The sequence below is a fragment of the Malania oleifera genome, chromosome 5 (assembly GCF_029873635.1).
Source record: "Malania oleifera isolate guangnan ecotype guangnan chromosome 5, ASM2987363v1, whole genome shotgun sequence".
Lineage (NCBI taxonomy): Eukaryota > Viridiplantae > Streptophyta > Magnoliopsida > Santalales > Ximeniaceae > Malania > Malania oleifera.
In genome coordinates, this window is record NC_080421.1 from 50711159 (window position 1) to 50738852 (window position 27694).

Consider the following 27694-nt stretch of genomic DNA (forward strand, 5'->3'; position numbering starts at 1 on the left):
AAGGTTGTTTTGAATTTTTTATATTATTTGTCCCACATTGGAAAGAAGTATTTTTTAGACTTGAAGTTGAAGCTATATAAAAAGCTCAACTCTTCATTTGTAAAACACACCTCAAAGTTGTACTTTGTCAAGAAGTAGTGGATTGATCATCTCCGCCCGAGGACGTAGGTAATTCTATACCGAACCTCGTAAATTTTTTGTCTTGTTCTTTTTATTACTTTATTATTAGTTTCTGCATTACTTTAATTTCTTATATATTCAATAGTAATAGTTGTAGTATTGGTGTTTGGCACAAGTGGGGTGCCCGGCTCAACATGTTTGCCTTTGAACTTTTTTTATTTTTCAAAAACATAATGGTGAGATTTAAGTACATTACACAGGGCAGAAGTTTGGATGCTATTTCTCTCATTGGTTCTTCATTATCAGTCCTACTCCTCCATGCTAATGATGCAGCGCAAGCCCTCTCCCTTCAGCATGTACTCAAATGCCTTGTTGATTTCTGAGAAAGGGAGTCGATGGGTTATAAACTTCTCCAACTCCAATTTCTGCTAGGCAATTAGGAAAAAAAAAAGGTTATTTCATCCCCTTGGCATTTTCTTTGGTGAAGAACATAGAATACCAAAAGTAAACATTACCTTGTTCATGTACAAATCAACAACAGAAGGAAGGTCGGTTCTAGGCTTGTAGTTCCCAAAGAAAGTTCCTTTTAGTGTCCTTTCATTGAGCACATTAATAGGCTTGGTCATGAAGACTACATCTTTGTTGGGCACTCCAACAAGCACAGCAACTCCCCATCCCTGCATGGTACAAATCAAGAAAACCATGTACTTTTTAAGTTTGATAAATATCCATGAACTCACCATAGCGTTCAGCTGAGTTGGCCTCAGCATAGCCTGAAATGCACAAACTTACATCATGAACGCATTCAAAAGCAGAAACCATAGCATCAATGTGACCAGTGCATTCTATACTTCGGTCAACTCCTCCATTTGTCATCTCCGCAATGACCTGTGAGTGTTAAAAAATTACTCTGATAGAATAGGCCAAGTTTAGTAATATAGCTAAACTGCACATTTAACATGCTTCAAAGAGTTAATAGCTAGTAAAATAAAGCAGCAGCATTATTCACCTCTTGAATTGGTCTGTCATAGTCCTTTGGGTTCACAAATTCAGTTATCCCAAACTTCTTAGCTGTACCCAATAAATAGATAAACAAATAAAATTAATAATAAAGAAAATAAAATAAAACAGAGCAACAAAGTTGGGTTTTCTACAAGAATAAAATGACTAGTTCCACCTTCCTCAAACCTAGTTGGGTTCAAGTCAACCCCAATAATTCTTGACGCCCCAGAAATTCTTGCCCCTTCTGCAGCCTAATTAAAAATAAAATAAAATGAAATTTCAGGGCACAAAGAAGGGTATATATATATATATATATATATATATATATATATATATATATATATATTCACATATGGAAAAGGTGCATACTAAAATTTGTAAATGAAAATACACATTAAGGAAGCTTACAGCAAGACCAACAGCTCCCAACCCAAAGACCGCAACAGATGACCCATTTTTTGGTTTTGCAACATTCAAAGTGGCACCCAATCCTGAAATTCGATAAAGAACATAGGGCATGCATGCATGCAGAAGGAATTGTTTGGAAACTAACATTAACATTTTTTCTGTGAGACACACAACCTGTTGAGATGCCACAACTGAGAATGCAGACCTTATCCAGAGGAGCCAGCTGATTGATTTTTGCTAGGCAGCCTGCATGGACAACTGTGTATTCGCTAAAGGTGGATGTGCCAAGGAAGTGATTTATGGGAGTTCCATTGATGGAAAACCTAGATTTTCCGTCACTAAGCATGGCTCCCCTGCTGGTGTTTATTCTCAGAAGGTCACACATATTGCTTTCCTCTGACTTGCAGTGACTGCAGTCCCCACATTCCCCTGTAAATACTGGAAGCACATGATCACCCACCTGCAGGTCTGATACACCTTCTCCAACACTTTCAACTATTCTGCCAAAAGGATTTGACTATGAGACTTCATTTGTGAAGGAAATTAATTAAACATAGTTATTATGTATCTAATTCAGTAGGATAATTTATGTTGTGTGTGATGAGATTAATATTCAAACAGACCTAGATATATAAGAGTCTGCGAGGCAGTGCAAAACATGTGCTTGAGGGAAAAAAAAAAAAAAAAAAAATCTGCTGTGTGATGGTGTCATGCCCTTTCTCAGGCGAAGCAAGTTTCTCTGCCTTGCACAGTGAAGGAATTAAAGTCGTTTTGTCTTCTGATCCACAATAATTATCTTAGTGTCTTATTTTTGTATTATATATTATTTTTGTACTGAAATTATTTATAATACAATGCAATATTTATATGTGGCAGATCAAGACTATATAGGGTCATGGGATGAAGTAAATCTGACACAGATTCAGAAACAACATTAAGTATTGACAGGTAGAGTAATATCAAGGCTAGGCATTATACTTTTAGGTAATCATTGATTTTTTAGAAAGTAAACGAAAATGGTAAAGGAGGCATTCTAAAGTCTTATCAAGGTTTTGAAAGAATTAAGAAAGTGCAATTGTAAACTTAATGAAGGCAATATGAGCTGAAAGAGAAATCAAAAACAAGTTCTAATTACCTTTTTTGTGAAAATTTGCTGCTGTCCACTAGGTGAGAGCTAATGACAAGGTGATGAATGATATTCAAATTATGAAGAAAATCTTTTGGACTTTTAAAATACAATATGAATACCTTGTGATCACAATTGAAGAGTCAAAGATTTAAATAGGGTGATGCAGGAAGAATTTTGCCATCGTTGTGGGCTTATTAACAATGATTGAATTTAAAAATCACATGTTGGTGTACAAGTGAACTTGCAAAATTGGTGAACTATGAAAAGTGATTAGGATGAATCTCCAAAGCAGCTGGAATCAACATAGGGATATCAATGATTCAATAATAGAAGGAGAAAAAACTTATAGATTGGACTCTAGAAGAAGACAAAGAAGTGATACGAATCAAATGGGAAGAAGGACATGTTGTTTGAGTTGGTTTGAGTGATTTATATTAGAGATGAAATTTAGAAATAATACTGTGTAATAGTTTTAAAAAAGGGAAGAATCTCCATGAGTTTAAAGGATGAATCACATAAATTTATTTTTGATGGATTTTATGTTCATAGCCTCGATAATTCATTACATCTGGATGGTTGTAATGGGGTGCTATGACTTGCATATCTTTAATGGAGTTTATGTTATCAGTGGGGGCTAGGAGAGAATAATGTACAAGGCTATATATACCCAATGAAAATTAATTTTGTACATCTACCTTTAGTTTTGTAATTTTTTTAGTTTTTTTATTTTTTATGATTCAATAGTTATGATATATGCAATTTGGGCACTCAAATTTTGGTAGTCTAAAATTTCTTATCTTGAAAAATTAATTTTAGGCTAGCCATTTATTGATTGTCTTAAAAACGTTGAGTCTTGTATTTTAAGGAAGAAGCGTAGAGATTTTTTCTTAAATGTAAATCCTAGAGAGCGAAGAGGCATTAAAATGAGCTCATTTAGATTTGTGTCTGTGGAGGTCCTTGTACTAGCCATAGTAGATATTTTGTTATTTTTATTGATACTTTCAGTGGGAAAGCATATGTTTATCTTTTTGAAAACAAATATGATGCTTGTGATGCATTCAAGATATTTAAATTTTACATGGGAAAATGTTAAAATGTGGAAAGAAAAACTGAATATTCCACTCTCTTATGAAAAAAGATTACATTCTCTTTAAATAGATGATAATTCTCATCTAATTACTAGGGATATTTACAACCTACTGAAAATAGAATATCCTATTTAAAAATGGAAAGTAGTAAAATAGGAAAGATTATCTACAAAATCAAGTAACATGCTACCCAAATCCCCTAGGATCGTGGAACCAAAAATAGCTAACATATCAATTGATTTGTTAGCTGTAAATCTCCTAAAGATCAGCCTCTAATAAAGGCTAACAAATATCTAATAATTTTACACTCCCCCACAAGTTGGGCTGTAAATATTGATTATGCCCAGCTTGGAACATAGATCTTCAAAATTCTTTCTTGGCAGAGCCTTGGTAGGGATATCGGCTGTTTGGAGACATGTAGGCACATACATCATCTTGATTATTCCTTCCTCTATTTTTTCTTTTATGAAATGTCGATCAATCTCCACGTGTTTTTTTATATCATGAAGCACTGGTTTCTTTGCAATGCTAATGACTGATTGATTGTCATAAAACATCTTCATGGGTTCTTCACCTGAAATCTTTAATTCCTTTAGAAGCCTTCTTAGCCATATTCCTTCATAGATGCCGTGTGCCATTGCCCTGAATTCAGCTTCTGCACTGCTTCTTACTTCGCCATGTAACTAGGTTTCCCCACGCATATGTGTAGTACCTAGAAATTGACCTTCAATCATGTATTGATCCTGCCCAATCTACATCATTGAATACTTCAATATCTCTTCTTTGATTCTTCTAAAAAAATAATCCTTTACCTAGTGTTAGCTTAAGATATCTTAGGATTCTATAATCTGCCTCCATATGTTCTTCATTGGGATTGTTCATGAATTAACTCACCATACTGACAGAGAAGCCAATATCAGGTCGGGTGTGAGACAAATATATAAGTTTTCCAACTAGTCTTTGATATCTACCTTTATCCACTAGTGCACTGTCTTCCTTGGATCCTAGTTTGGTTGTTGAATCCATAGGAGTATCTGCTGGCTTGCATCCAAGCATCCCAGTTTCTTTCAAAAGATCTAGAACATATCTCCTTTGGGAGACAAAGATTCTCTTCCTTGACTGTGCCACTTCCATGCCTAGGAAGTATTTGAGATTCCCAAGGTCCTTAATTTCGAATTCTTTAGCTAAAAGACTTTTGAGACTACTCATTTCCTCCTCATATTCACCCGTTAGAATGATGTCGTCCACATATACAATGAGGATAGAAATATTTCCTTTAGGAGAGTTTTTAAAAAATAGTGTATGATCTAATTGACATTGAGAATAGCCATACCTCCTGACTACCTTTGTGAATCTTTCAAACTAGGCTCTTGGGGATTGCTTGAGCCCATATAAAAATTTTTTGAGTTTGCAAACTTTGTTGTGTGTAGCTTATGCCTCGAATCTAGGAGGAATTTCCATGTAGACTTCTTCAACTAGGTCTCCATTGAGGAAGACATTCTTGACATATACTTGGTGAAGAGGCCAATCTAAATTTGCTGCCAAAGATAAGAGGACCCGCATTGTATTTAACTTGGCTACAGGGGCAAACATCTCTTCGTAGTCGATTCCATATGATTGAGTGAATCGTTTTGCTACTAGCCGAGCTTTGAATCGGTTAACACTTCCATCTTCATTGTATTTCACATTGAATATCCATTTGCAACCTACTGGACATTTTCCAGTTGGTAATTCTGTGAACTCCCGTGTTCCATTCTTTTCTAGTGCACGGATTTCTTCCCAGATAGCAAACTTCCATTCAGGTGTACCGAGAGCTTCTTGTATGTTATTAGGAACCTACATTTTGTCGAGGTTGGCAACAAAAGATCTAAATTTCGATGACAGCCCCTGATATGGCGCAAGTGTATATTGGGTGTTTTGTGCATGATCTCACAGCAATAGGACAATCACTATCATCATTAGTTAACTCATTATGGGAAGTCTAGGGATTATAGAGTTACTTGGCAGATTTTCACTTAATCTAGGGCTCAGATCAGACTCTTGGATTTGCTCAAGGAATGCTTGTTGTTCTATCTCCTTTTGGTTCCTTCTCCTCCGTGAATAGGTAATCAACTCATCATTTTTTGTTGGTTGAATAGTGTCCAAATATTAATGTTTCATGGGAGATTCTAAGAAGGGATGTGAAGGTGAAATGGAGTCGGTAGTTGGAATAAATTCAGAAATTTGTGATAGGTGAGAAGGGCCAGAATCAGAAGAAGGGTGAGATAACTCTTCAATATCCCAAAGCTGGAATTCCTGTGTAATCTCCCCCTGAATTTCAGATTTGGGGTAATATGTTGTTGCTAAAAAAAGGTGACAACCATGGAGTGATAATATCTTTTAGTAGCTAGTGAATAGCATTGATAACCCTTTTGGTTTGGAGAGTACCCAAGAAAAATGCACTTAAGGGCTCTAGGATCAAGTTTAGCCCAGTGTTGACAATGAACATGAACAAAAGCTAAGCACCGAAATACTTTGAAGGGAATAGTGGAGATGAGTCGAGTATTGAGAAAGGATTGAAGTAGAGTTTGACAAGGAGTTTGGAATTTGATAAAGTGAGAGGGCATCCTGTTTATAAGGTAGGCTGCAGTGAGAATGGCTTCACCCCAAAAGTGTTTCAATACATGTGCAGAGAACATGATGGAGCGGGCAACATCTAGTAGGTATCGGTTTTTTCTTTCGGAAATTCCATTTTGCTGAGGAGTGTCGACACAGGAACTTTGGTGTATTATACCTTGATAATCATCAAGAATGGATTTGAAATATTCTTTGGCTTTATTAGTTTTCACAATCTGTATTTTTGCTTGGAATTATGTTTGGATCATGGTGTTAAAATTTTTGAAAATCTGACCCACCTCTGACTTTTCTTTCATGAGGAATATCCAGGTAAGTCTAGTGTGATCATCTATAAAAGATATAAACTAGCGAGATCTAGTAATATTCTTGATCCTAAATGGCCCCCACACATCACTATGAATCATTGAAAAGGGTTGGGATAAGAGTTGCAAACATGTTTTGAAAATTGACACATCTCACACTGAAAATCATTTGGATTTTTATTATTGAATAATGAAGGAAGGAGTTTCTCGTGATACAAGAAATTTGGATGTCCTAACCTATAGTGCCAGAACATAATTGCACTATCATTATTAGAATGAATGACAGAAAAATAACATTGACTTCTAGACACTAAACAATCAGATTCGTGAGTTGTTCCTTAAGGAGGATCATTAACCTCGAGAAGATAGAGCCCTAAACACATCTTAGCACTGCCAATCGTCTTCCCCGAATCCAAGACCTGAAATTCACACATATTTGGGAAAAATTTAGTAACACAATTGGGATCCCGAGTGAGTTTACTAATAGACAGTTAATTGCAATCCAAATATTACACTAATAGAACTGAGTTGAGTGTTAGGTTCTCTAAAATTTTAATAGAATAGAAGATGTACCAGCCACCTTTGAGAGTGAACCATCTGCTATCCCGACTTAAATTTTCATGACAGGGACTATAAGTAGAAACAAATTTTCTATCTCCAGTCATATAGTCCGATGCTCCTGAGTCTATAATCCATGGACCTAGCTTCTCCTTTTTAAGATTTAAAGCACTTAAAAAATTACCTTTGTGTGCCAAAGAACCAGTACCAACCATAGTAGTAAGGGCTACTGAAGATTGGCTGAACATTTTCTGCAATAATTCTAGTTGCTCCTTGCTGAAGAGATTGGGCTCGGGTGGTGTTGGTTTTTCATCTACCGAGACGAAATTTCTCCGTCCTTCTCTGTCGTTGGCAAAGCGGGAAGGTTTCCAATTTGTGGGTTTACCGTAGATTTTCCAGCAAGTGTCCTTGGTATGACCAGGATGTCGACAATGGTAACATCCTGGCCTCCCTTTCTTCAGTTTATTGTCACTTCTGTTATTTCTCGAGACCATGGCTTCCTGATTGGTGGTGACGTCTAAGACTGAAGAGGTGGAGTCGCATCTCCCGGTGATCATACCGTATTTGGTCAGATGGGAAGATTAGGGTTCAGAGGATGTTCTGATACCATGTTAAAATGTGGAAAAGAAAAACTGAATATTCCACTCTCTTATGAAAAAAGATTGCATTCCCTTTAAATAGATGATAATTCTCATCTAATTACAAAGGATATTTACAACCTACTGAAAATAGAATATCCTATTTAAAATGGAAAGTAGAAAAATAGGAAAAGACTGTATACAAAATCAGCTAACATGCTACCCAAATCCCCCAGGATCGTGGAACCAAAAATAGCTAACAAATCAACTGATTTGTTAGCTGTGAATCTCTTAAAGATCAGTCTCTGATAAAGGTTGACAGATATCTAATAATTCTACAGAAAACAAAGTAGGCATTGGATTAGAAATTTGAGAATCAATTGGCCACTAAATAGAATGTTTATGCTCTTTATTTTTATTTTATTTTTTAAAAATTGTAAAGCATGGCGTCAACTATCAAACATAATTAACTTCTAGAAATACCCCACAATCCAATGGATAGCAGGGAGGGAAAAAAATACTTTGATGGAAATGGTTATATTGATGATAAAAAATGTAACCTAATGGACAAGACTCTCAAACCATTCGGAAGGGCCTAGGAAGGCATGATGTAAGCAGTTTTACTTGTGTGCTTGAGAGACTGTTTTCATAATTTGAACATTTGATCTTCATATTTGGATGTAACACCTTTACCATGATGACATTCAGGTTTACATTGATTATGCATTTAAAAAATTTCCTAACAAGTTTTAGGCATACATTTGTGATTTTATTATTTATGTTTAAATAGGTGTCAAACGAAAAGCAATAATGAGAAAGCATCACAAGAAACTTGGACTTGTCAAAAGCCTAAATATTGAACACCTAGATGTGTTTGGGTGTGTTTCTTTTGACCTTGATGCTATATATAAGATATTAGACGATAAGGTTGAAAATTTTAGATTTATTACATGCAATTATTAGAGGAAAAAAATTTAGATTTTTTTAAAATTTATTTATTTGAAAAAAAAATAAACAAATAAATATGGCTGCACCTGCACCACGCACACTTATGGACTTTTTGCAGCTTCAATACACCACTGCACCATCTTCCACTGTTTTACCTAATGAAAAACTTGATTTCATGATGCAACCATGGTCTTAAATTTCCATGAAATTGTCGAAATTTCCGTCGAAATTTCCGATTTCTGTCCCCCTCGAAATCGAAATGGCAGTTGATTTCCGTCTTGCATAATTTCCGTCGAAATCTCAACGAATTATCCGAAATTTATCGAAACCTCAAAATTTTAGCGAAATTTGTCAAAATTTTAACTACACAATGAAATTTCGTCGAAATTCAAATGAGAGATTTAAGAGTGAAGTGAAATTTCTCTTTTAATTTATTTTATTGAAACAAAAGGTTACCACAAGTGCTTTGAAATTATATGAAAAAATAAACTTATAGTAATCTTTTATTTAACCATTCATGTCTAAATTATCAATATTTGTATAATAAATAATATTTAAATGAATTATGAATTTCATTTGCATTAACTGAATTTGTTTAATGTACATTATTTTACAAACATGTTTGATACAAATACTATTTTAAAACTTTTCCACCCTATACAAAATATAGATGTATTTAATTTGTAATATATTAGTCTTAAAACTTATATTATTATATTTGTTAACCATTTCTAAAGTTTCACAAAGAATTCCATGTTTTACTACTAGTTTCCATTATTTTTTCAAATTGAAATTGAAATTGATATCGAAATTGAAATTTCCATCGAAATTTCCGTACTTTTGGAGCTTCGAAATTTGAGTCGAAATCGAAATTTAAGACCTTGGATGCAGCGCGGGAGGACGTCATTGCCACCTCAGTTCTACGGGACGAAATCTAAGTGCCCTTATCGGCACCTATCGGGGTTTGAGTTGACTTGTAATATTTTTTTCTCTCATGCTAGAACTGATGAATCTATTAGACTGTGTTTATTTCTTGGCTTTTTGAAGGATAGGGCGTAGATGTGGTTTAATTCCTTGAGACCTCACTCTATCTCTAATTGGGCTAATATGGAGCGTGAATTTCTGCATAGGTTTTGCCCCTCACTGCGAACTCAATTTTTGCAGGAACAGATCATTCAGTTTGTGCAGCAGGGTGATGAGACTTTTCAGGCTTACTGGGAGATATTCAAAGATCTGCTAAGTACTTCTCCACATCACGGGTTTGAATCATGTAGGTTAGCTAATTGTTTCTATACAGCTCTTACTCCTGATTGCAAGCACTTTGTTCAGACCATGTGCAATGGAGAACTCTTCAGCATGGAACCAGATCAAGCACTATCATTCTTTGATTACCTAACTGAAAGTGTCCCACAGTGGAATACATGATACAACCAGTCACCCATGACAGTACACCCTATTAGCACAATCGATGGTGGAGATGCATATGAGCCAACATATTACCCAAACACTCTGTCACCTCAGTATTAGCCACAACAGACCCCTCAAAGCTATGCGCTGTTAGGATTTCCTGATGATAGCATGACGTAGATGGCCAATATGTTCCAGTAGTTCATGCAAATTCAAATCAATCAGTATACTCAGGACTTAAATGAATTGCGGGACACCCTTAATTCGATGAGCACGCAGTTGGATATCTTAGAAAAAGAGGAATTTCCTGTGGAACCTCAGCCTAGTCCTCAAGAATACCAGCAACAATAACAACAAATACATAATGTTTCTCTTGAGACAGCGGAGGCTGCCATTATTTCGAGAAGCGGGAACGAAGTTCCCCAACCTGAGATGCTCATCACTAGACAACCAATTGTCCTGGCACCTGAAGTTACAACTGAAACAGATGAAGTTAAAGAAAAACCAGAGGAAGCGGGCTTAGAAGTGAAGCAGTTAGTTAATGAGGAGACTGATACTAATAAAGAATACCAACCTGTGGTACCTTATCCTCAAAGCTTGGCAACCATGGAACCGTCACTCCCGACTGCAATAAATGTCAAGGAGTCCGATGCTGAAACAAATTCCTGCAGTGGTAGGATGATTGGTACACCCGATAAAAAGGGTAAGCAGAATGGTGAATGTTTACCTTTCAAGGAACCAGGTAAAACTTTTAATACTAATGCTTCTAAAGAACTAAAGGTAATTGTTCCAACAACTTTTCCTCAAACGCCAATTTGTAAAGAAGTAAATTTCCTGGAAAATATGCTGAATACAGACCCTTTCTTGTTAAAATAAGAAAGTCAATCTGCACACATATTGTCTGATATTTTGAAGAGTATTAATTCATTTGAAGCTGACTTTCGTGCAGGTATGAAGACTGATTCATTGTAGCGGCTCAAATTTGGAGATCCACTAGTCCAATTTATAGACCTGCACCCACCAGACGAAATTCTTCCAGAGCTCCCGCCAGACAACTATGATGTTTTTCTTTCCCTTCTTTTCATTTTGTTTTGCCTTATTTTATTTTTAGTTAATTTTCAGGTACATTTTCTTGTAATTCAGTTTTTCTTTTCCATTACTTCTCCACCCAGGTACACCCTACTTCTCTCGTGCACAGTTTTTTCTATTTCCCCTATGCTTTCACATTGAGGACAATGGTCCACTTTAGTTGGGGGGCGGGGTGAGTACTTGCATATAACTGTGCACGTATACGTACTGAGTTTTATATTAAAACAAAAAACAAAAAAAAACTACAAAAACAATTCAAAAAAAGAAAGAAAGAAAGAGCATTGAGGATGAACGATTATGTTATGATTAACACTGACTTATACCCTTCACATACTTGCATATAACCTAAGAATTACACACTTAAGTCATTTATGTGTAGTTTCTCTTTATATGACTTTGTAACTCCATGAAGAATTGATTGGTAGTACACTCGTGTTAATTTGACTATATAATTTCTTGTATTTAGACGACATCTCATGAGGCTGAATAGACACATTCATGTGATTCATTACACTTAAGATTCCTTGCGAGCATTAAGAGAACACCTGTGGCACCTATGACACCTTGTGAAATATCCTTGAGCTATTTATCGTCCTTTTGAGTGTTAACATCAAATCAGAGTTCACGAAACTCAGTTCTCTTTTCTTCTAGACGATTCTTTGTACACTAGTCTCTGTTTTTTATTTGTTAACCTAGAGGTGACATCTAGTGGGGAGATAGAAACCTAGGTCTTGTAGCCTACTTAAGAAGTGAAGGCTTAGCCACCCCTAGAAATAGACTTAGCTCATGGACCACTATTTGAGCTTAATTCCCATTGATAGTATGAAGACAACAAAAGAAGTGTAATGATTGTCCTAATTGACCAAAAAAAGACAGAAATTAAGAATGAATAGAAGAAAGAATAAGAAATAGAAATGCACATAAAATGAAATGTCAATGTCTGCTCCACACAAGTACCACAAAAAGAAAAAAAAAAGTCAAGTACACGACACATGTTCTCCACGTATAAAGATTTTTCAACCGTTTAATGCCTCAGATGTATTCACGTCAAGTTTGTGAATAAGTTGATCTACGGTGGTCTCGGTTAGATATGTCAAGTAGATGAGAAGATGCTAGGGGACCCGAGACCTCATAGATAGGCTAGATCCTTCACAGACTAGTCCACTCCATATACTTAGCGTTTGTTCCTTTCAATATGTGGGATGTTTGATCGCGACACTCCTCCTCACATATGATGAGTGAACTCATTCTTTTTTAGTGTTCTTGAGGGTATACCAATTTAGTCAAGTCAAAACGACCATTCTGTAGGTGTCCACTGGTATCCTAGATGTAATGAGTCACACACATCACATACACCTCGAGATTTTACCGATTTATACTCGAACTTATATGACCGCATTAACTCTAAATTGTGCCGTTGGTTAACTTCATGTGAGTATACTGTTCTTAAATGCTATATAATGATGAAACTTGTATGAGTGACGTGCTACGGAGTTGTGTGCGCTGAATATGAACAAGTTTGTATGAAATTCAGTTATATTCTTGTATGTGAAACGGTATGAATGTGTTGCATGGGTAATGAATTCATGTTTGCTGGAGTTAGTATTTGTGGACACTGCTCTGAAATTCATTCATGTTATTTGCTAGAAACTAGCAAAACGTTAGTTGGGGGGTGTGATTACGCATTTAAACTACATAATTAAGCATTTTAATTCGTACATTAGGGCTTATAGTTTTAATTAAATGCCTAATTACTTTAAATATTTTAACAAAGTGTCTTATTTATAATCGCTGAGTTTTATTAAACAATTTATGAATTTTTGGTATTTTTTTATCACAGAAAAATTATCAGGAGTTAAAACTGGCATCAGTTCGTAATTCGCTCATAACTTTTCTGTCCGAACTCCGATCGAGACGATTCAAAATTTTGGAGAAAGATGAGAAGATTATCTACAACTTCTGTGTTTTGAGTTTCAAGAGAAATTGGCTCCAGGAGGGTCAAAATTGGCTTCGTTCGTGGAGAGAAAATGAGAAAAAAAGGAAAAGAAAAAAATAATAATAAACATGTAAACTTGATGTGACCCGGCCATACAGGCCGGGTCTGGTTGTCTTTGCCGAGTACCCTTGTGCGGGTAGGGTCTCTCCCTCTCTTTATATATTTCTTCTTTCTTCCTCCTCTTCGAGCACACCCTTCCCTTCCTCTCCTTCCCTTGCCTCTCTCAACTCTCTCCCTAACTCTCCTCTCCATAGCCCCTCCTCTTCTTCTATCCCGCTCTCGGCTCTCTCTCCCTTTCTCTTCTTTTCTTTCCCTTTCTCTTCTCGACCTTCTCTCCCTTTCTCTCTACTATCCCTCTTCTCCATCTCTGCTGCTACTCCTTCTTCCTCTTCTCTGCTCAGACCACCCAAGACTCCACCTCTCTACTGCAACTCTGACCATCCCATGAAGGCTCCTCCACCCTCTCGGCTGCTGGTCCCTGAAGCTGTTGCTAGCCCACCTTGTTGTCGTGAACTTTCCTTCTGCACACCTCAAGAACCAGCTGCAGCACCAGTCACCTCCTGCTCCATCACCATCGAGCCCTGCTACTGTCAAGAACGTGCTGGTGCTTTGCCTCACCTCCTGCTGCTGCAGCCTCCTTGAACCAGTTGCAGCAACTCGAGCCTACCTTGCTGCCAGACAACACCCGAAGAGATTCAGTGCAACTGCTGCTCCTCCAAGCACTACTCCAGCCTCAACCACAGCCACAACCACTGCAGCTGCCATTCTCCAGAACAACCTCTACACAGCTCTCTCTCTCTCTCTCTCTCTCTCTCTCTCTCTCTCTCTCTCTCATCTTTTCTTTTTTATTTGTTAAATAGTTGAATATTAATAAATCCTAGTTTTTGAGGTTTATTTAAAAGTTTAAATTTTGAATATTATTTAAGGTGTTTTATTATTATTGCAGTTTATTTATTTATTTATTGTCTCAAGTAATTTTAGCGGTAGATTTAATTCGAGTTATTTGATTAATTAAGTCCGATTTGGTTAAAAAAATATACAAAAAAGAAAAAACATTGTTTTTGTATTTAGAAAATTAAATTAGTCAAAACTTAAATTTTGTTGAAGCTCGATTTAGTTTAGGGCCAGTTTTATTAAAGTTCGTATTTTTATCATGTCTAGTTGTCGTTTAAGTCATTAAAGATTTAATTTTTGTTCGAATTCTTGGCTGCCTTTAAATTTTGATTTTGGTTCAAGTTCTTGATTTTGTTAAAGGTTCGGTTTTTATTGTTCGCATTTGTGTTTGTGTGAGTCTCATTATTGCGTGTTTTAATAACGTGTTAAAGTTACCGTCTTTAGTTTCTATTTTGAAATTTAACGCGTGTTTCGATGTCTGTCTGATTAGACGTAGAGTCTCCATTCTTGTTATTTAATTCAATGCATGCTAGGGTTAAGGTTTAATTTGCGTGTTCGTTTAATTTGCCAAAAGAAATCTCAAACAATCTTGAAAATTCCGAATCTGAATTGAGTTCAATAACTTTTTAATTTCGATTGGAAACACGTAAAATTTGAGATAAACCACATTCCCTGAGGAGATGATCTAGCCTTTGGGCTAAATATTACACGACAGAACTCCTATACTTTGGATAGCTTCCGAACTACTCATTTTTTGAGTGAGTCATGAAACCATCACACATATGTACACTAGGTTTACACATATCATAAACTTATTAAATGTTTTAGGAAAAACATACCCCACTTATGAGATGATATGCAAAATCCTTAGAGGACTTCCACCCGTTTGGGAACCAAAAGCCACAGCCATAACAGAAGGTAGAAATCTTAAGACCACCTCACGATGAACTTATAGGATCACTTCTCACTTATGAAATGGCAATGAAAGAAAGGAACAGTGAAAAAAAAATAAGAAATCCATAGCTCTTAAAACATCTAAAGAAAGTTCGAGTGAAGAAGATGATGAAACAAGTGAATTAGATGATGAAGAACTAGCATTTATCACTAAAAGACTTGTAAAATTCTTTAAAAGAAATAAGAATTTCACTAGAAAATTCAGAGGTACAAAAGCTGAAAAAAGTGAAACTAGTAAAAAGGAAAACAAAAATAAGAATGATCCACCTACTTGTTATCATTGTAAAAAGGTCGAACACATTAAGTCGGACTGACCATAGCTCAAGAAAGAAAAGAAGAAGAAGAAAACAGCAATGAAGACAACATGGGACGATTCAAGCTCAAGCGAGTCGGAAAACGAATCCATCGAACAAGAGATGGCCAACATGTGCTTCATGGCACACAATGCTGAGGTAAATTCTTACTACTCCTCCTCAGAAGAATCAAGTGATGAATCATGTGAAAGTATGTCATCCTACGAAGAACTCCAAACTGAATTGTTTGCTCTCCATAATAGATTTATTAAAGTATCAAAGAGGAACATAGCTTTAAAAGAACAAAATGGGAGTCTTAAAAACCAGCTAGAATCCTCAAAATCTGCTGAAAAAGAAAAACAATCTCATATTGACAACCAAATGGAGAAAATAAACACTATGTCTCAAGAATTGGTCAAATTGCAAGTAAATGATCAAAGCAAGAAAGATCTAGAGATAAATGATCTCAAAAGTCAAATTGAAGATAAAGAAAAGATTATTTACAACTTTACTAGAGGAAAAGAAAACTTTGAGAAGATGGTTGGACAACAAAGAAAAACTAGTAATAAAGAAGTAATTGGTTACAATGCAATTCCAAATAAGAGAAAGAAGAATTTATTCATGGGATACTTTGTAAAACAAGCAAAACACTATGCAAGCACATCCTCCACAAACATACATGAACATACTACTTGCTACTTGTGTAGGAATAAGGGACACATAATGTTTAATTGTCCACTTAAAAAGAAATATGTCAAATTTAAAGATGAGTAGAAAATAAACATTAAAACTAGACATGATATAAAAAGAATTAAAAATGTTTGGATTCCAAAAGTAACACCATAAATCCTTCCTTGTAGGTATGCTTTACGTCTACTCCATCAAAAGAAAAATGGTACTTGGACTGCGGGTGTTCAGGACATATGACGGGAGATAGAACAAAGTTCACCACCCTAGCTCAAAGAGATGGAGGATATGTGACCTTCGGTGACAATGCCATGGGTAAAATTATCAGCATAGGCAAAATTGGTAAAGAACCCTCACTTACTATTGATAATGTTTTGTTAGTTGATGGACTAAAATATAATCTTTTAAGTATTAGTCAACTTAGTGACAAAGATTTTGACATAATCTTTAAGGACAAATGCCTAGTTCAAAATCCTAGAAATCATGAAATTCGATTCACAGCCTATAGAATTAACAATGTGTATTGTATAAACCTTGAAAGCATAATTTCTCAAGATATAACATGCTTGACTGCCATAAGTGAAGCTAGTTGGTATTGGCATAGAAGACTAGGACATGCAAGCATGGATCTTCTATCAAAACAATCTAAGAAGAATTTAGTCAAAGGCCTACCTAATACAAGGTTTATTAAGAATAAAATTTGTGATGTTTGCCAACTTGGAAAACAAATTAAAACAAGCTTTAAAAAAAAGAAGCATATCTCTTCTAGTAGACCCTTAGAACTCATACATTTGGATTTGTTTGGTCCTACTAGAACTCAAAGCTTAGGAGGTCAGCTATATGCCTTCGTAATAGTTGATGATTACTTTAGGTTCACTTGGGTATTGTTCTTAGCCAACAAAGATGAAGCTTGTAACATGTTAATAAGTTTATGAAAGAAACTTCAAAATGAAAAAGGATACAATGTCTCAAACATAAGAAGTGATCAAGGAAGAGAGTTCAAAAATAAAAATGTTGAAAAGTTTTGTAATGATCATGGAATTAGTCATAATTTCTCAGCATCTAGAACTCCACAACAAAATGGAGTCGTTGAAAGAATGAATAGAACCCTTCGAGAAATGGCTAAAACAATGTTAAATGAAAATAAACTACCTAAGTATTTTTCAGCTGAAGTTGTTAATACCGCTTGTTATGTAATAAATAGAGTTTCCATTAGATCAAGCCTAAATAAAACTCCTTAAAAATTATGAAAAGGAAGAAGACCTAACATAGCTTACTTTCATGTTTTTGGATGTAAATGTTTTGTACTTAATGACAAAGATGACTTGAGGAAATTTGATGTTAAGTCAGATGAAGGTATCTTCCTAGGATATGCTGCAAATAGTAAGGCTTTTAGAATCTATAACAAGAGAACACAAACAATTATTGAATCAATTCATGTAACCTTTCATGAATCAAATCCCTTTGTAAAAGAAATCAAGAATGAAGAAAAAGATGATATTACACAAAAAGAAGAAGGTCTAGAAATCAAAGAAGAAAAAGAAGAGAACAATGAAGAAATTCCAAAAGATAATCCTATAGAAAATCATGAACTACCAAGGGAATTGAAGTATGTAAAAAATCACCCTCAAGATCAAATCATAGGAGAACCTTCTAGAGGAGTAACCACTAGAACATCATTAAAGAATTTATACAATCACTATGCCTTCTTATCTCAAGATGAACCTAAGCATGTTGAAAAAGCTCTAAATGATGACTCTTGGATCATTGTCATGCAAGAGGGATTAAATCAATTCGAAAGGAATAAAGTATGGAATTTAGTACCCAAACCAGAAAATCACTCAATAATTGGAACTAAATGGGCATTTAGAAATAAAAAGGATGAAAACGGAATTGTAGTTAGAAATAAACCTAAAATAGTAGCTCAAGGATACAACCAAGAAGAAGGTATAGATTATGATGAGACTTTTGCCCCCATAGCTAGAATGGAAGCAATTAGAATGCTTTATCCCATAAAGAATTCAAATTATATCAAATGGAAGTAAAAAGTGTCTTCTTGAATGGTTTCATAAATGAAGAAGTATATGTAGCTCAACCACCTGGATTTGAGCACATAAAACATACTAATAGTGTGTATAAACTAACTAACGCATTGTACAAATTAAAACAAGCTCCTAGAGCTTGGTATGAAAGATTGAGCAGATTCTTACTAGATAATGGCTTCTCAAGAGGAAAAGTAGATAGCACCTTATTCATTAAAACCAAAAATGAAGACATGCTTATAATTCAAATATATGTTGATATCATATTTGGTGCTACGAATGATGTATTATGTAAAGAATTTGCAAAGTGTATGTAAAATGAATTTGAGATGAGCATGATAGGAGAATCAAACTATTTCCTAGGACTACAAATTAAACAAGCAAAGAAAGAGACTTCTATAAGTCAATCCAAATACATAAAAGATTTAAAAAGTTTGATATGGAAAGTAGTAAACTCATAGGAACCCCTATGAGTACTTCCATTAGCCTTGATAAAGATGAAAAAGGGAAACCCATGGATATAAAATATTATAGAGGAATGATAGGAAATTTGCTATATCTAATGGCTAGCAGGCCCGATATAATGTTTAGTGTGTGCATGTGTGCTTGATTTCAATCAGAACCTAAAGAATCTCATCAAGTAACTGTAAAAAGAATCATAAGATACTTGTTAGGAACAATTGATCTAAGACTTTGGTACCCAAAGGACACCGGATTCGAAATGATTAGTTATTCAGATGCCAACTATGCAGGATGTAAGATAGATAGAAAACGTACTAGTGGTACTTGTCACTTTCTAGGACGATCATTAGTATCTTGGTTTTCTAAAAAACAAAACTCCGTAACTTTATCAACTTGAATATGTTGCAGCCGGGAGTTAGTGCGCACAAACTTTGTATATGAAACAACAATTAAAAGGCTTTAATCTTGAGTACACAACTATTCCAATCAAGTGTGATAACACAAGTGTAATAAATATATCTAAAAATCCCAAATCACACTCAAGAATTAAACACATTGACATAAGACATCACTTTCTAAGGGATCATGTTCAAAAAGAAGACATCCTCCTTGAATTTATAACCACAAAAAACCAATGGGCGGATATCTTTACAAAACCTCTCTCCGAAGATAGATTCATATCCATTAGAAAAGAACTTGGATTGTTACATAGTAGGGAAGTGATTTAGGAAGGTTTCAGGATAAGAATATAAAGAATTATGAAAATTTACAGGCTTTAGACGATTGAGCTTGGAAGCTCAGACAACTGAACACTGTAGCCTGAAGGTTCAAACGACTAAGCTTGGAAGCTCAGAGGACTGAGGTGCTACTACTTGTTTAGATTTCTATTCTGTAAATTTTCAGAAGAATAAACTTAATCTTCAGTCTATTGAAGTCGTGGGATCTATATATTTAACACTCAAAAACCCTAACTTCAGGCTTCTAAACCCTATTCGATCACTCATCTGAAGCACCCGCTCTCTGTCTCCTTCAATCGTCACCAAAAATCTCTTGAATCCAAGGCTCCCAACTCAATTATACATTATCACTTAGGGATACTAGGGTTTCACAGCTGGGTTTCGTTTGCTCTCTGATCTTCGATATGCCTCGCACTAAAAAGACAACAAACTGAGGACTCTCTACGGGCAGAGACGATAACAAAATTGAGAGATGGCTTGTTGCACCTCAATCCAAGCTTCGTTATTGTACTACTCTCCATTCTACGGATGCTATTCTTGGTAAGGTGATCAACACCTCTTTCTTTGATAAAGAATTCCCTGAGATACTCCACATGTTTAGGAATATAGGATGGATGAACTTTGTAGTTTACCAAGCCAAAGGCATGTTCCCCAATCTTATCAAAATTTTTTATGCCAACATGGTTCATGAGGACAATGTTTTAACTACAGAGGTTCGAGGAAAAAAAATTATTTTAAACTTCTTAGATTTTAGCTCTCATCACCCCAGGAGAATTCGAATGCCCCGTTTTTGCTCAATCCTGGATTTTATCACAAGACTTCACAACTAAAGCCTTTTTGCCTCTAGTTATGGAAAATGAACTCGTGTATTTTGAACATCCACTGTTGTATCAATAATTGAATCTCCAAGACCAAATCCTTCACAAAATCATTTCATATAACATCTTACCCAAAACTAGCTCTTTCAATCATCTTTCCTATGTTGAGTGTTTTGTCTTATGGTGTCTACTTAAAGGAAAGAAACTTGATCTGAATAGTCTTGTTTTGAAGTGGATGTGGGCAAAATTAGAAGCATCTATAGTAACTCTTCCATATGGAAGTCCATTAAACCTCATTTTTGCTCAGCTTGATATCACTACACCTTCAGAATTGTTCATAAAGCGTACTCATTATGACCACTTCAACTCCACAACCCTTAAGCAAATGGGCTATGACAAGAGTGATCAAGGTTGGTACTTCAAAGGAGGAAGATCTCAACGAGCACCAGTAGCAGCTCCTCCTCCTCCTCCAGCTCATGACCAAGGACCTCCTACAGACACCCCTCCTTGGTTCATGTCCTTCCATAGTGAATTCTCCACCTTCACCCAGGATATGAGGTCAGGAATTCAGACCCTTCAGGAGATGGTAACCTCACTTGATCAGCGCCTCACTCGTATTGAGGAGTATCAGACTAGCTCATCCCGAGGTGTTGATCCCATGGAAACTAGTTCAGCCCCTTGAAGTGATGATTCTGAGGAGGGGAGTGACGAAGGTGATAAAGAAAAGGAAAATGAAGAAGAGGAAGGTACAGAAGAGGAAGGTGATGAAGCATCTGAAAAAGGAGATGACGATGTTGCTGATAGCTAAATTTTATACTTTTTATGATGTATTAAGCACTCTTGATGTAAACACTTAGTTTTTATGTTGCCTAAATACATGTTTTTAGCAAATCAAACACACCAAGAAGTTGAAAATCTGTTCATAAGCTGAAAGCCCTCTTGCTCTCTCAAAGATCTCTTTTGCTCAATCTTTGAAAAAATGAATTGTTGTGAAAATCTAAAGTGCTGATCATCCTTCTTTGAGTTCTAGACTACTGAATCGCTAATTTTCATCTAGAGAAGGAATTTGGTGAAATCAATCTTGAGCTTCAATCTTATTTCTTTTGATATTTGATATTGAAGTATATAGTGCTTTCAATTATACCAATCTATTCTTTTTTTAGAGTGTTATTGTACACAGAAATTATTTCTTGTTTCTTGTAGTTATTGACGATTCAAGAATTATTTGGATTGTTGGACCAAGTGTGGGGTATCGCTTGGAGAGGGGGCACTACCCTTAAGGAGGGATTTGTAAAGGTTTGCTCCGCCTAGAAAGGAGTGCTATAGTGGAATTCTTTGGTGGTATTGGCATAAGGCGAGGACATAGGCCGGGGATAAGCCAAACCTCGTAAAAAATCTCGGTCTCACTCTTACCCTTCTCTTTACTTTTAGCATATATATACATTGTGTTGTGTGTATGCAAAGTGCAGGTTGTTGAAATTAAAAACCGAGATTAAGAAGACTCTTAACTTAAGAAAGTATGTTTTGATTAAACTTTTGCAGAAACTCAAAAAAGGAGTACGTTGTTTAATCGTTTGCGGAAATCTTAGTTGAGAGAGTGCAAACAAATTTCATTCATTACAGGGCTTGAAACAATCATATACATAGGGCTACAAACAAATATCTTGGGTTCGTGCAAAAGATGAAAATTGCCAAAAAGCTGCATATTATATCTTGATTTGGTATTTTGTGGTTGATTGGCTTAGTTGTTGATTGGTTATTTAATTGATTCAATATTGGTCTGTGGATTGATTATTCAGTTAAGTTTTTGTTGTGTGATTGTCAAATTAACAAGAGGCTAAAAATTCATAAAAAGAATTAAAAGAAAATTTTAATAACCTAATTCACCCCCACTCTTGGGATAACTCCTTGACTTTTAGTCACTCTAAAAGCAGTAGGGTTTGGTATGGTGGCAAGTGCATTGCAACATCACGATAATTCTATAATTATTATTTTTTATTACAAATCTACAATTGTTTTGACGAAAAATTCATGTTTTCATGCAAAGAGCAAGCTCAATGATATCAAGTATCATTGTGTATAGGACTATTTGAGAGAGAAGGAAATCATAATTGAGTTTTGTTCATTTGAAGATCAATTTCAAGATCAAATTGCAGACATTTCTATGAAGCCGCCCAAAGTGGATACATGCTTAAAGAACTAATGGCCATGATCAAAATTGAAGATCCTGATTTAAGGGAGTAATGATGGAAATTAATTGAATTAGGTTTTGAGTTAATTTCAGGTGAATGATTGTATTAAGTTCAGAGTGCATGTGTTACATGAGATTAATTTCCTGTTAAACTTAGATAAGTTAGCTGTTTTTTTGAGGTATTGCAATTTGAGAGTGAAAAAAATATAGAAAAAAAAAAAAGTAAGTTGAATCTATGAGTAGTTTGATGTTTCTTCCTAGGCTTAGCTTCTTCCCTTGCACATTGAATGAATGAAAGAGATAGTCTAGTTTTATGACAACCATGTTCTAGTTTCCTGTTTTGTGATTTTATTATTTAGAATTGCAACTATTCATAAAACCCACAATTTGAGATCATGATGCAAATTTGAAAGCACAAAGCAAGCTATACATTGCTTTGGGATGTCCCTATGGATAAACCAAATAACAGGGCCACTCAATACTACATCTTGCAAGAATGCAAGCATGCTAATTTGTTTTAAGAGTGGTTGAAGTTCAAAACATGCTAATTTATCAACTACATATTTGTTAAAAATTCATGCTAATTAATCAACTACATATTTGTTTTAAAATGTTGATATCAGTCTTTAATAAAATAACCTTATTTTATGAAATTCTAATTTCTTAGTTGATTTATCAAAACCTTAAGACGTGCAGTGTGTCATCCCAGATAATTCAAGATGTTGAATGCAACGCTTACCCAAGTAAAGCTAATGTGCAACGGAAATGCAGAAATAACAACATACCCAGCAGCTTCATGGCCGAATATGCGAGGAAACAATGGTGTCTGGCCCTGAAAGTAGAAAATCCAAATTGTTTGGTACCAAAGCATCGAAATATGACAATGTTGGATGCATCTTAGAGAGCTTTTAACAAATTCTCTCAAAAGGAAAAGCAAATTTTGTAGGGCAAAGCTGTTGCATTGAGCAATAAAATGTTCATAATAAATAAAATTTTCAACCTATACGGTTGGATGGGAGACTAATGGTTTGTCCTCCTAGGGAAAATTTTGGAATGGGAACAGATGAATGGATATCTTATGATTGACTACATTAAGTGTTGGAAGTTGAAATGGTATAAGTCTAAATGATCTCTATAAGCCAAAAAAAAAAAATGTAGTAGTAGTAACTTGATTAATAGGATGGCCCTTAGTATGTCAGTTATTTGTGATACCAAGGTCTTCACAAAATTAATCACTCTGACTCAAAGGGAGACCTTTCCATCACTAGCAGCAGCTTTTATTGGAAGCAAATTCGATCTTAAATAGTAGTAGTGTTCATGATTATGGAAGTGTATTTGTTGAATAAGCTTTTTATATGCACTCATGTACTAGAATCCTTGTACAATGATTCATGCATAGGGAGAGAGATGTAATCCATGTAGTCAACAAAGTGTAGAGATTCAGAAATCTAATTCCATATTGTCCTAATTAGTAAACAATGTATGTGCAACAGAATACTATAGGAGCCAGTAGTACTCCTGGTGGATGAAGTCTTAGCAGCAGCATATTAGGGCACAATACAATGCTAAAGCAGATTGAATTGAAAAATATTTTGGTGGAGAAAATAATTCGATCATGGGGTGGAGGAGAGGAAGATATCTTGATTTGATCTTAGGTGACAATGAAGTCGATACAGTCCCATGGGCATTCTGGTAATGACATCGAGATTGATTTATTTTCATCGGCTGATGTCCTTTTCAAGAATTGTTTGCATCTCCATAGATGATAATAATGAGGGGAAATATTTTTTATCATATTTGAGGGGTACTCATTAAGAGGGCTGATAGTGAATACCAAAGTCCTCAGGAGAGAGAGATATGTAATGAATCTAATATAGTATTTGGAAGTATAAATTTTGAGTTCTAGATTTGAATTGTGAATAAAATTAAATACACTTTTATTTTATATATATATTTTTTTTCTAAATTCATATAAATACAAATATGAAGTTTAAAATTGAAGTTTACAAAGATAAGGTAAATGGTTCTAGGGATGTCTTTAGAATCTTATAAATACCCAGATGGATCTTAGGAAACAACTAGGAGAAGAAATAGTGTTTGCCCTGTCATAATGTCAGAGTCTATTTCATATGGACGTGGTTTAGATCAATAAAAGTGTAATTTACTACTTTTCTTGTCTTTTGTAAGTATGTGCATATGTATCATTTCTAATGAAATGACTTAGTGCTTCTGCTAATACAGTAATGACCTAGAATTATAATTTAAGACAGCTTTTGACCCAAACTTCAATTTAAACCACAATTGCACAATTTCCCAGGATTTTAGGACATGTTTAGTTTTAAAAATGATACTTAAGTTTATTTTAATTTTTAAAAATACAAAATATCACCGTATTCTCTAATAATTATATTGAGAAATTTTAAAAAATTTAAAAATAAGATGGAAAGAGTTGAACTAAAATTAGATAGAAAACATGAAAAAAATTAAGTGATAAATTCAATTCCATCTGACACTTTATCTTTCCATTTCCACATATTATTTAGCACATAGAAATGAAAATAAAATAAATTCCAATTGTTACTTAATTTTTACATAGTTTTAACTCAATTTTTTTTTATTCCCACCCATCAACAGATTTCTTAAGAGAAGCATGAACTAGATAGAATGGGAACCTGACATGGTAACAATTATCCAACTGGTAGAACTCAATGTCAATACAAAACTGATAGAAGTCAAAGAAACAATTATGCTGCACTTAGGAGTATGAACTTTGGACCTTAAATTATAAAATTGGACGAGTTTGAATAATTTTTAATAAAACTTTATATTACATGTTATCCAAATTCAAATTCAAACGCTCTCTAACATGATCCTCCAAGTAATATCAAGATCTTGACACAAATTACTAGCCATAAGTTTGAAAGTTTAGAATTCAAATTTTGCATTTATACTTGTATGGATATAGGCAAATATAATATAAAATTGTATTAATTTTTATTCAAATTCATATAAGTTCAAATTAAATATAATTTTTTTTTTTTTACACTCTCTACACAACTTTCTCTAAATTTTTAAATCAATTATACATCAATATCTTGAATAGTTTGAATATAGAGTGATCGGAGAAATAAATTCTTTCGTACACAAGAATCAAGTAGAATGAAAAGCAATTAACTAACCTTTCATTTTATTCCAGAATCAATCTATTTTATTCCAACACACCAAATATTGATGAGATATTTGATTTTTAAAAATAATAATTAGTTTAGCTAAAAGAACATAATTAATCATGAGTAAATTTACGGACCTTAGCTTCCCAAAAGTACAAATCTGTATGACAGAGTGAGGTATACTTGATCTTGATCCTCACTTCCATGGCTTGGGGTGGAGCTACTTCTACCTGTTGCATCACTAATGGTTTCCCCGCTTCCCATGCAACCGCAGCTGCATATGCATTAATAAGAACAAAGATAAAGGAGAAAATTCAACAAGCCATTTCAAGAAACCAAGTAATAAAAGGTAGGCTAACACCAATTTATCTCTTTGGTACAAAGAGACAGACTTTCCTTCAGTTTTAGAAAGTTTTATACCTTTCTTAAAATTTTTAGGTTTCAAAACTTTTAGGAAAATCTTTTTCCAATATCTTATGTTCGATTGGGAGTATGAATTTTTTTTTTAGATCTTGGATTTGGAGTTGAATGAATTTGGCCAAATTTCTATACAATTTTTGTATTACTTCTTATTCAAAATCTAATATAACTCTAAATTCAAGGCCTCTCCAAACATAGGGTCAGCGAAGGTTTCTGAAATTTTGAAATTTTAAGAGAGTTTTGTGTCTTTTCGTCCAATCTTAAAAGATGTCATCGGCTTTTACTCTAAAAAGTAAGATAACGACTCAAAGAACTAAAGAATAAATTGCAAAAACCCATAGTTTATCACACAATGACACCAACCTTTCTCTCGATTTTTTTTAAAGATATATAACAAACTCTTTCTAGTTTAAAATGTTCTACATTAAGTGTTAAAGATCTATTAATTAATTATTTTTCGATTATCTTTCATGATTAATATTTAAATTAAAATCATAGCGAAATACTTATTCAAAAACACGACAATTTTACAATATTACCGGCCTTGTTTTCCTACACGTTTTGATATGTAAAAATAGAATAAATTAGGATTAAAAAATAAATAAATTTTATTATTTGATTTTGTCTTACTCGCCATTTAAATTTTCATTCTATTCTATCTCTATCGCATATTATTCCATAAACTAAGCATAACATAACATCCCAATAATTAAAATTTGCAATACCTATAAATTGAAAATCTCATGTTTAAGATGGTTATATATATGGTAGGCTACTCTTTTACTTTGTGCGGTTCTGTCTCTCATAATTCATAGCAATATGAACTAACAAGGTTAAAAAAAAAGAGTCAAAGAAAATCCATGACCCAATTAAAATCTGAAAAGCTAAAGAAACAGCGATGAATAAATAGATTAAACTCCATATCTTCCATACCTTTGCAGGGGATGACAAGACCAGTGGAGCTTGACACGGCCATTCCAATTCAGTGACCGACCAAAACCAGTGGCGCTGCTTATTTCTGTATATGAACAGGAGCAGCTGCTGCGAGAAATCAAAGGTGACCAAAAGGTCTAAAGAGGATCAAAGGCTAAACTTGAGGGATGATGGTGATGGAGCCTTTACTTTAAGCAGCGGATAAAGCCAAAATCAACATGTGGTTGGCCCACAGCTATGAAATACAGGGGCGATGGATCTCGGTGGTTTTGATTTGGAGAGTGGCCAAGCAGCCAGAGAATACAGTGACTCTGTACAGCGCACACCGTTGGGAGATGAAAACTGGGTGTCCTCGTCCATTGTTTCTTCACCTCTAAAATTACTTAAAAGTTAAAGAGCTGTCGGGTGACTACCCAACTTTTGTTTACTTGCAGACGAGTTTGGGTCAGTCAGTTTCGTTGGATGGTTTGTCTCTCGAGTTTGAATTACTTAAAGTTAAGATCTGGGTTTGGTCTTCTGAATTTGGATCGGTCAAGTTTAGGATTCAACCACTTTTTCCACGTTTACTTAATTCCTAGGTTGGAGCAACTTTTATTTATCCTCATATGATTCATAATTTGGTCAGTGCTATTATTTAGGGCTTATGATTATTTAACGCATCTGATAAGTTACCTATTTATGTATTCATTTAGATTGTGAACGACCATTCTTAATATAGACATTGAGGCATTTTTTCTATGCATGATGCAGGGTTTGTATTTGTCCAAACACATTGAAGTGAAACGTTATGTCATTTATTGTATGTTGTCACAATTAGATGATTTAAATTGGTTCAACGCCAAATACAAGTAC

General features: G+C 34.7%; 1 protein-coding gene across 1 annotated transcript; it reads right to left on the reverse strand.

Annotated features, from left to right (window-relative positions):
- Positions 1-317: 317 nt before the first annotated feature.
- On the reverse strand, positions 318-27306 carry LOC131155534 (alcohol dehydrogenase 2-like). The gene is made up of 10 exons (XM_058108751.1): positions 26843-27306; positions 25627-25763; positions 23105-23151; positions 1705-2030; positions 1531-1613; positions 1298-1373; positions 1130-1191; positions 913-1008; positions 636-797; positions 318-545 (listed from the first exon to the last, which is right to left on the reverse strand). Exons 1-10 carry the CDS (start codon positions 26883-26885, stop codon positions 429-431), a joined length of 1149 nt encoding a protein of 382 aa, XP_057964734.1. The 5' UTR covers positions 26886-27306; the 3' UTR covers positions 318-428.
- Between the last annotated feature and the right edge of the window lie 388 nt (positions 27307-27694).